Raw genomic sequence first — 10,298 nt, 5'->3', positions numbered from 1 at the left:
CCCGGGGCCCCCCCCCCCCCCCCCCGGTCTCCTCTAATCTCCTCTCATCCAATCAGAGCGCTCGGCCCGCGGCTGCTCTGTTTATCAAACAGAAGGACAGATTAAGGTGATACCAGCCGGCATCCTGCAGACGCTCTACTGAGCGCGCTCACACCGGGCCTCCACCTTTAATCCCCCTTTTTTATTTTGTCTTCACCTTCCAGCTGTGAGAGGAGACGCGTGCACGAGCGCGGTGCAGGTGTACCTACAGCGTTATCGCCGCTGCGTGTTCACGTGTGTGCATTCCTCTCTGCAGGAGCAGATTACACATTAACTGAGGCGTTAATGTGTGACCGCTCCACCTGCACGGCCTGACCCAGTTCAGGCGGAAAGGTCGGCGTTCACGAGAGAAAACACGGGAGATTAAAATTCCAGCCGGCTTTGTGAACACAAACTGCAGCAAACAGATCTGTGATAAACCAGCGGGACCGAACAGAGTCCGGGTGTTGCGGCCCGGGACACCTGCTGGGTTCAGGTCGACCAGTAACTTATATTTATAAATAACAGCCCTGCTCTCACCTGTCCAACGCCTGGGCCGCGCCCTGCTCCTGGTGGTTCCTTACACCGACACTTTCACCTGGCTCGGTCTCCAGGTAGCTCGCAACGTGACACCCGGGTCTCTGCCTTGGTTCAACGCCAGCCGAGCACATGTAGTTTGTCCTGGCGAGCTGGACCGGCTGCCTGTCCAATCGGTCATCAGGATGGCAGACCAGACCAACAGGCGTCGATGTAACTCTTGAGGCCCCGCCCACTCTGCTGCGTTTAGGTTTTAAAACGAGACCTTTTTCTCCGTTTGCAGCTTGAAAACGATGCCGACTCCGTTTCTCGTTTTGAAGCTCCGGGCAAAAGCGGAGGACTTTAGAAACGATGACGCTCGGCTCTCTGATTGGCTCTGATCAGTCATGCAGAAACGAAGCTGCTGGCAGAGTTTTGGTGTTTTTATTAAAATATTTTGCACAGATTACAGTATATTTATATCTTTTAATACGAGAAACAGTTTGTAGGGCTCAGTCTACAGAAGAGTCTGTAACGGATCTGTCAGACCAGTTCCTGCAGCGCTGAGACGTGTCGAGTGCGGCTTCGTATCAGGGAGCAGGACCGGCTGCGGTCCCAGATCTGGATCGAGCTGGATAACAAACCGTGACGCGGCGGGCGGTCGGTGCTTCTTTCTCCGTGAGCGTTCAGACAGAAAAGCCTCTTAAAGAAAGGGGGACTGGTCGCTCTGGGTCAGACCCCGGTCCTGCTGGTGACCTCTGACCCCTCTGGGTGAGAGGACTCGTCCTCTGGGGGATCAGAGGAGTCTCAGCAGGAGTTTAAACCCTGCTGCGTTCCTCACATTCCTCCCTCTGATAAAACCCCTCAGTGTTTCTCTCTCGGAGGCGTCTGCCCGCCGACCTCTGACCCCGGCACCTGCCGCGCGGTGCTGGACTGGTTTCCTGTGCCGGTCTGGACTCCGAGTCTGCGTGCAGGTTTACGTCCGCTGTGATCAGGAGCTCTACGTGGACTTCGTTTGAAGCGGATCTTTTCCCTCGCGGGTTTCGATGTTTGTGGTCGTGTGTTTTCATTCTTTAGTCGTTTGTTCCTGTAACGTCACATTCCGTTTGTTTTATGTCCACATTAACGGAACGGTTCTACGATGCAGATCTTCACGTCTGTCCACCTGTTTTCTGTTAAAAACTTTGCTGGCACTTTTTAACTCGTTGAGCGTCGGACAGACGTCCAGTTCTCAACGCTGCGACCTGCTTCGTCACCTTTTGGTGATTTTCAGTTGATCAAACTGTGACATGTGTGCAGGAGTCGGCTGAACTGGGAGAAATCCAGGCTTGTTAAATATTAAACTTGAGCTGCTTTACTGCACTTGACTCCATCTTCCACGTGTTGGATCCACAGTACCTAGAAACATTAGCAGGTCATGTTTTCGGGGTTTTGGCCTCGACTCGGCACCGAGGTGTCGCTGGCTGCTTCCCGACTCGTGATCCTTTACTGGTCTCTCTTTTTATGTCCAGTAATGTTTTGTTTATCATGCAGGCACCAAACTCCCCCTTAAAATCAGTCGGTTTTACCTGTTGATCACTGATGAAAACTAATTCCTGATTTTCAGCGTCTGCTGGAAACGACGGCGTGAAAACGAGTTTCTGGTATTTTAAGAAGCTGCCAGCTGGATGCTTAGAGCAGAGGATCGCCTCTGTGTGAGTAATCAGGTGTGTTCACCTGATTACTCACACAGAGAGCTGGTGACCTTTGACCTGTGCTCGCTGTGCCGTCGGCGTGGCGAGTTGTGGATCCTCTGCAGAGGGTGTTGGCGTTGTCTCCGGGCAGATGGAGTACTCCGTGCCCACACGTTCAAAAGTCAAAGCGGCCATTGTTCCTTCCTCCGGAGAAGAATGCGATGAGCTCATGGGAGGACATTTTAATTGGACTGTGCTGCGAGCCCCCCCCCCCCCCCCCCCCCCCCCCCCCCCCCCCCCCCCCCCCCCCGCCGCCGCCTCCTCCTCCTCCTGACCCTCGGGCCGACCCCGAGGCTTCGCTCCACCGGCGGGAAGAGGATTCACAGGAATGCACTGTAAAAAAAACCAAACATCCGTACTAACAACTCGCTCAGACTTTATTATAAGACAAAACAACTCCTGCTCGAGTTCCAGGAAGCTGGCAGGACGAAATCACACACAGGTTCGATGCCAAGAAGGTTTTCTGCCTCAGTCGCTGTAATATTCTGCAGGAAACCTGCACGACCTGTTTCACCCTTTCATGCATAAATATAAATCATAAATTTCTTCTTTGTATAACTGAAAGTTGTGCTAAAATAAAAAAATGACCTCCAAGCACTCAAACATTGAAAACTAACAACAAGAAGAAAAAAGCCACCTTGGTATTTATAAACCCAGCTGCATATTTTTATCCTCCTCTTTAACATTTCAACATGTGACGGGTCTCACAGCTCCAGTTAAAACGTGTTTCTTTTCTGTTGAAATGCAAATTTGTCTCTGGATAAAGTTGATGCTGTAATATGAACTTTTGCATTATAATTTATGTTCACATATCCGTTTTATTATAATACAATTCATCACATCTTTAAGATTAAAAAAGGATAGATGCACCAGCAGAGTTACAGAAATCAGAATCATGTTTATTTACGCTAAATTCAAGTTCATAAAACATAAAGAATCATCAGAAACTGCCCTCAGGAGCCTGCAGGACATCACCATGATACATTAACCCAAAATAAGCCAAACGCATCATCTGGATAATTGATGCAGAACACTGAGAATGTAGGAGGTCAAAGGTCAGCACCGTGAGCGTGTCCTGATGGTGGGTTACAGGATCGGTGAACTCCGCTGTCGGACAGCTGGAGCTCATCGCGTCCACACAGGAGTCGTGTTTGGACTCCCCCGAGCCGTCTCCGGTGTCGTCCTCCCTCCCGCCGTCCTAATCCGTCCTCCTCAAGGTCGTCTCCCTCGTTAAGATCTGTCTGCGGGAAGACAAACATCTGCGTCTCTTTACGTGGAGAACCGGCCTCGGGATTCAGAACCTGTGGAGAGTCAGGTGGGGTTCTGGTTCTGGTTCCTTCACCACAGATCCTCCTCGCTCCTCTAAAGTGAGAGGAGTCTCTGTCCTAGAGCGGCGTCTCTGGGACTCGTCTCACCTGCAGCCATCGTCGGTTTCCCTCCAGTGTAAAAGCTGAACGTCGGCCCACCTGTGTTCTGTACCTGAGGCGTTGCTGCTGTTGGCGTTAGCTGGATCTGGGAGAGCGCGACACGTTGAACACGGTGAAGCAAAGCAAACGCTTCGTCACGTCGGAGCCGCTTCCTCCCTCGCACCGAACCTCCTGACTGCAGCTGCTGCAGGTTTTTAGTGAAGCTGAGCCGAACTTTGGAGCGTTTGCTGCGGTCCGCCACGGTCCAGGTCCAGAAGGACTCTCTTCTTCACGCTTTGTTGACGTAACACATGAGGTGACGTTCGGTCGGCGCAGCAGCTGCTGGCAGATCAGAGACGCTGCAGGAAGTTAGGAACCCAAACGCACGGGTCTTAACGAGGCCCCCGGTCTTACTTACCTGACGTTTGGTCCTCGGACACGTCTGGACACGCCGCCGCAGCTCGCTTTAATCTGCTTGGATCCTGTTAAATCTCCTGCCGCCTTCCTGATTTGCTTGTAAACGCGCAGTCAAAGGTTTTTGACGCAGTGACTTGATGATCACAAAGTGATGCTGCTGCAGCTGAGCAGCGAGGTTTTCTTCCTGAAACAGAAACGTTTTCTTGTAATTAAAGAAAAGTCTGTCTGTATTTCAGGAAATCACTTTGACGTTTTCTTGATGATTTTCTCATTTTTCTAAATCTTGTCGTGATGATAAGAATCTCTTTTAAACGAGATATTAAAGTAATAAACTTTTACAGGATGTGGTCTGTTCACTGTGTCAGCTGATGCGGAGGTCGGAGGTCGTCCTTCGTCCTCGTGAGCGGCCTCTTCTGCTCACTCAGACGTCGGGGCTTCCATATCTGGGCAGGAAAAACCTCCCAGCAGCCCCCTCTCTCTCTCTTTGACATGAACAGCCTGTGCTGCTCGCTCGCCCTCCTTCCTCCTCGTCCGGCGCTCTGTCCGGCGGCGGAAACACATTCCAGCCGCTTCATTCCTGCAGTCCCCCCCCCCCCCCGTCTTACAGAGAAAGGCTCCTTCCTCTGAGCGACTGGAGGCCCTTTTCATGTTCAGACCTGAGTCTGGGCCCCCTGAGGAGAGGCCCCCGGGGGTCAGCGCTCCACAATAGGCGGGTTAGAGCTGCTTAAAGCCAAACCGGCTAATTGACGGCGTCGCGTTTTGTTTCTCTGTGGCGAGGTTTTAAATCTGCGGCTAGGAAAAAAAGGCTGTTTGGTTCTTTAAAGGCTGAGATCACCGTTTTTTTAATTTAACCCAGACTTCCTGTTTATGAGCAGAGGAGGTCGACCTTCTTCAGCTTCACCGGTCCGCTGAAACAAACCGTCCCAGGATTTATTTCGGCAACAGAAAGACTTAAACAAGCTTTTGTTCCCGGCTGAGAGAAGCAGATGAAAAGGTTGATTTAATCATCAGGGAGCTCGTCCGTGTCGACGCACTTCAAATAATAAAAAAGCATCTTTCTTCACTCGTCAGCTGTTCCTGTTTGTGCTGAGACTGGCGGAGCGGCCGGTGTGAAAACAGGGCTGCAGCTAACTTTAAGTTCATTATTGATTTAGTTGTTTGGTCTATAAAATGTCATCAATATCAGTGTTTCCCAAAGCTCGAGGTGGCGTCCTCAGACGTCAAGGGATTCAGTTTACTGTCACAGAGGAGCAAAGAAAAATCTTCACATTTTAGAAGCTAAAAATCAGAATTTGCTCGTTTTTTTTTTTCTTTAAAAATGGACTCCCAACGATGAAGAGTTGCAGATTAATATAAAAGTTGACAGCTAGTGGACTAATCGTTGCAGCTCTTTATGAAAACAAGTCCTGGATAATCCTGATGAATTTATCTCCATGTTCTGAAACAGAAACGTTCGGCTGCTTCATTCTCTGCACTCTAACTTCAGTCGGTCAGGATGACATATCGGCCTCGTGGATTAATCGGTCCGTCCCTAATTTCAGCCGCCGTGCTCACCTGCAGCTTTTCCGTAACGAGGGAGAATGTAAACGTTTAGGGTTTTAAAAACAGACTGACCCGTTAGGACGAGCTGCTACTTGTTTTTTTGGTTCAAATAAAAGGAATTTGTTCTAGTGTTGATTTCTAACGACGGCGTCAGAGAAAGAAATATTAAATCATATGAACTAAATGTGATTTATATGGAGTTTACAGCGTATACTGTGTCTAATGCTGTTTGAGAAATATAATTCAGTTTTTCTGTAAGGGGAGCTGCCTGGTTTTATAAAACCGGTTAAAAACCATGAGATATTTGTTGGATGTCACTGCTTCAGCTTGGTTTCTCAGAAAACAGACAGAAAAAGCTGTAAGTTTGGCAGAACACTTCAGCCCGTCAGCTGGCGTTAAAGCCGGATAACTTCCCCTCAGGAGGGTTTGAGCTGCACAACCAGGAGCTGTTAAAATGATGGAACATCTCAATGAAGTCTGGCTCCGTCAGTGAGTCTGTGGTGCAGTCAGTTTTTTTTTGTTCTGGCGTCATACGGGGACGGAACAGAAACGTGGTCTTTGTTTGCACGCCCGACTGTAAAATTCTTCCCCTCATCAATACGGCGATTGTTCTGGAAGAAGAGGCAGAATTCCTCCTGACTTCCTGCTGCAGGCACTTCTAACAGAACTCCATTTAAAAAAAGCAGCATTTAACAGAAGGTTCGCTCACATGTGCAGGTTCTGCTGCTGGAACGAGTCGTGATGAGGCGGCCGTCAGTCAGGCGCTCAGCTTGTCACGCACATTCTCGGCTCTGATTGGACGTTTGCTTTCCTGGCTCTGGTGCACGATGAAGCGGTTTGTTTTTCTTTTTCACGTCCCAGAAGCTTTTTAAAGGTTCTGCTGTAGAGAATTACGGATTAATCTGCCAGCCCAGAGATATTCAGTCTTTTCTCACATATGATAAATAAAAGAAGCCTCACGTTTTTAAGGTGGACAGCGTGAATAAAAATGAGGAATTCTTTCCTGTATTTTGAGTTTGGTGCTTTTGTCTCCAGTTTTTAAAGTTAAACTTTTCTTGAACAACCTCTGACTCTGTAGCCCGGTTTATATTTCCCAGAACAGCCAGGAACACGAGGTCACGAGTTTAAACTGCTCGTTAACACATTTGTTGTGATGTAGATCTTAGATCGTGACGCCCAGCTGTCGTTTGCTCCATTTGAAATAATTGCCTGTTACTGATGAAACTCCCCTCGTCCAATCAGAGCGCCCTCTCGGTCCCAGCAGCCACCTGTGTTCAGCGCCTCCTTTGTCCCGTTTCAGAGGACGCGGAGGCGTTTTTTTTCTTTCTGAGCGAGTCTGTCCCCGACCGCCCCGGGTCCCCCTCAGAGACGCCTCTTCATGAAACGCTTCACGCCGAGGCTTTGATCCGGGGCCAGAGAGGCTCTCCATCACAGATGTCGAGGATCACATTAGAACAAAACTCCCTTTTTGTTCTGAAACTCCTCCGGGCTGCTGGGAGATCAGGACCGTCCTCAAGCTGAGCAGACGGGGTCCAGTCTTTATTCAGGTCTTCAGATGTCCCTCGTCCGGTTTTTGTTTAAACATCTAATAAAGATCATTTCAGCCGTCGGCTCGTTATTTATTCTGAACGCTGGAAACACGGCGGTCAGCTCGGGGCCCGTATGTATCGAGCTTCTCAAAGTGACGTTTTAGTCTTACGTGCTGAGAATTCATGAAATTTACTCCGACTTTCAAACTTGAGAATAAAATATCAAATTTCTTAAAGCCAACAAGCTCCAGAGGCCCCTCAGGAGGCCAGGAGCTGCCTGTAGGGGCCAGTGATGGCGCCGTGGAGACAGAGAGATGCGCAGATACTTGACGAGGTTAATTAGACGGCGTCGGACGTCTTCGTCTGCGAGTTGGTGAAGGACGCCACCTCGCCGCTGACTTCACGCGGCTACACGTTTAGCTGTTTATTTGCCACAGAACAAACGCGGCGCTGCTGATGGGTTTGGCCCGTCACAACCACGAGGGCTGTGGCCTCGCAGCAAGAAGGTCGCGGGTTCAAACCCCGAACATACTGTTTTCTCTTAAAAAACTCCTTTTAGCAGTTTCACCAGTCAACGTGAATTTATCTGGGAATATTCTTAAAGAAGGGAATCTCTTCAGTGATTGGTCCTCGCCTACATCGTCATCCAGAATCTGAGTGTCGTGAATCGGCTCTCGGGCGGACTTGGGGCTTTGAGCTCGAGTCAGTTCTTGTGAGCGGCTGGATAAATCCGGGGCCCTGGCTCCTGCTTCTAAATCCTGCCTTGTCTCTGCGGGAGGAGGAAGCCCGTGTGTGTTTGCAGTTGCTTCATTGTTTCCTGTAATAAACTGCAGCCTTTTGTCAGCGTCCCATCAGCTGCTTCACCTTTATTTGCTGTCGACACAGAGAGGGGCCCCCCAGGAGCCGGGGCCCTTTGTCAGCGCACTGTTTACAGAGCAGATTCTTTAGCTGAGCAAACAGCCGTATCCCCCCCTCTGTCCCGCTGCCCGACTCAAACACGGCGGCGTTCCTTCACGTGCTGACTGACGGAGCGTTTCGCCGTGCGCTCGCCGGCCTGCTCAGACTCGCCGAAGTATGCGGAGAGCGGGAGCGGGACGGCGGACTCGGTGTCACGGCGTTCCCCCATCAGCTCAGTCCAGGAGGCGGTCCGGGTCCAGCTGCACGGGGGCGTCTGCAAAGCCTCAGAGACACTTAAATCTGTTTCCTGTGTTCCTGGCGTGAGACGACTCTCGGGGTTAAATGTTTATTATGGGAAGTCATGTAGAAAGAGAAGCATCGAGATCATTGCAGCAAAATCTCCTCATGTCACGAACCAGCGGGTTTTTTATTAGTTTTAACTGATTTTGTTTTTGTTGCTTTTTTATTTTTTAATGTATACACACGCACACTTACTGTTTTGATTTATTGTTAATATTTTTAATTTATTTTTATATATCTTTTAATTTATTTATTTTTTAACACACAAACACACTTTTACTGTTTTATTTTAATTTTTAATATAATTTATTTTTTAACAAACACACTTTATGTTTCTATTTATTTTTAATATTTTAAATTTATTTTTATATATCTTTTAATTTATTTATTTTTTAACACACAAACACACTTTTACTGATTTTATTTTAATTTTTAATATAATTTATTTTTTAACAAACACACTTAATGTTTCTATTTATTTATTTTTAATATTTTAAATTTATTTTTATATTTTATATTTTTTTTTTCTCATTTATTTTTTAACACACACCCTTAACTGTTTTATTTTATTTTTTTTTATATTTTTTATTTATTTTTATATTTTTTAATTTATTTTTTTTTAGCACACAGACTTTTACTGTTTTATTTACTTATTTAATGAACTGTATGAAATGAATTGTTGGTTCATTTGTAGCTTTGGTAATATTGTTTATTAAATTGAATCAGCTGAGGACAAAAGGACCGAACTCAGCTGATTAATAATCGATCAGGTCGGGCTGAACGTTCAAAAACAGTCGTGAGATAAAGGAGGCTGATAATAAACTCAAATCACAAAAGAGACGTCAATGAAAGGTCTCCTAAGCTTCGTTAAGCTCTTGACTTGAAATCAGAGAACAGTTTGGCTCCGCACGCCGCTTATAAAGTGTGAAACACTGATGTGTCTTCTTCTCTGCAGGTAAATCCTTCGACATCACCTACGTCCGCCTCAAGTTCCACACCAGCCGCCCGGAGAGCTTCGCCATCTACAAGCGGACCGGCGAGGGCGGCCCCTGGGTGCCCTACCAGTACTACAGCGGCTCCTGCGAGAAGACCTACCAGAAGCCGAGCAGCGGCTTCATCCGCACCGGCGAGGACGAGCAGCAGGCGCACTGCACCGACGACTTCAGCGACATCTCGCCGCTCACCGGCGGGAACGTGGCCTTCTCCACGCTGGAGGGCCGGCCCAGCGCCTACAACTTCGACAACAGCCCCGTCCTCCAGGTGAGCGCCACGCCGGTGGGGACAGGAAGTGGTAGTGGTGTTTCCTGTGACTGTAAATGTTAAGTGAAAAAAACCGATGCCGAACTTTGTCCAACGTGATGCGGATCTGTTATAAATATGAGTTCGTGCTTTGTCAGGTGTGCCAGCGAGACCGCAGGACAACAACTGTTAAAACGCTCGTTTTCTGAATGGAGTTTGGCTCGATCAGGGCTGTGCTATGCTAACTTCAGCCTCATATCTGGTAGTTCAGCTTCCTTTTCTCCCAGCAGCCCCCAGTTCACACGTTACAGGCTCATTAAATATTCATTACAGGCTCATTAAATATTCATTACAGGCTCATTAAATATTCATTACAGGCTCATTAAATATGGTGAGACTCGCGCTGCCCTTCAGGGTCTGATGAGGTCTGCAGCAGCGACGGCCGCCTTTTCTCCCAGCAGGCCGTTCTGCAGGTTCGATGTGGCCAAGTGTTGCGACATGTTGCTAGGCGACGCCCCCGGATTTCCCAGCAGCAGTTTGGCTCCACCGACCTGCAGCTGGAGGACTCTGCTCCTCCTCCCCCCCTCCCCCCTCAGTGTTTCCATGTTTCTTCCTCCCCTCCCCCCTCCTCCCCCCCTCAGTGTTTCCATGTTTCTTCTCTCCTCCCCTCCTCCCCTCCTCCCCCCTCAGTGTTTCCATGT

The 10,298-nt window shown here is 48.5% G+C and overlaps 1 protein-coding gene across 1 annotated transcript in view; it reads left to right on the top strand.

Annotated features, from left to right (window-relative positions):
- Positions 1–10,298, top strand: part of lamc1 (laminin, gamma 1) — a 73,255-nt gene that overhangs the window by 22,528 nt on the left and 40,429 nt on the right. The window contains exon 2 of the mRNA XM_046051519.1: positions 9,314–9,618. Coding sequence (XP_045907475.1) covers positions 9,314–9,618 — 305 coding nt within the window. The remainder of the gene's footprint in view (positions 1–9,313; positions 9,619–10,298) is intronic.

Source organism: Micropterus dolomieu, linkage group LG06 (assembly GCF_021292245.1).
Source record: "Micropterus dolomieu isolate WLL.071019.BEF.003 ecotype Adirondacks linkage group LG06, ASM2129224v1, whole genome shotgun sequence".
In the NCBI taxonomy this organism is placed as follows: Eukaryota; Metazoa; Chordata; class Actinopteri; order Centrarchiformes; family Centrarchidae; genus Micropterus; species Micropterus dolomieu.
The sequence above is the reverse complement of the archived record's forward strand: the minus strand, read 5'-3'. Positions and strand labels throughout refer to the sequence as shown.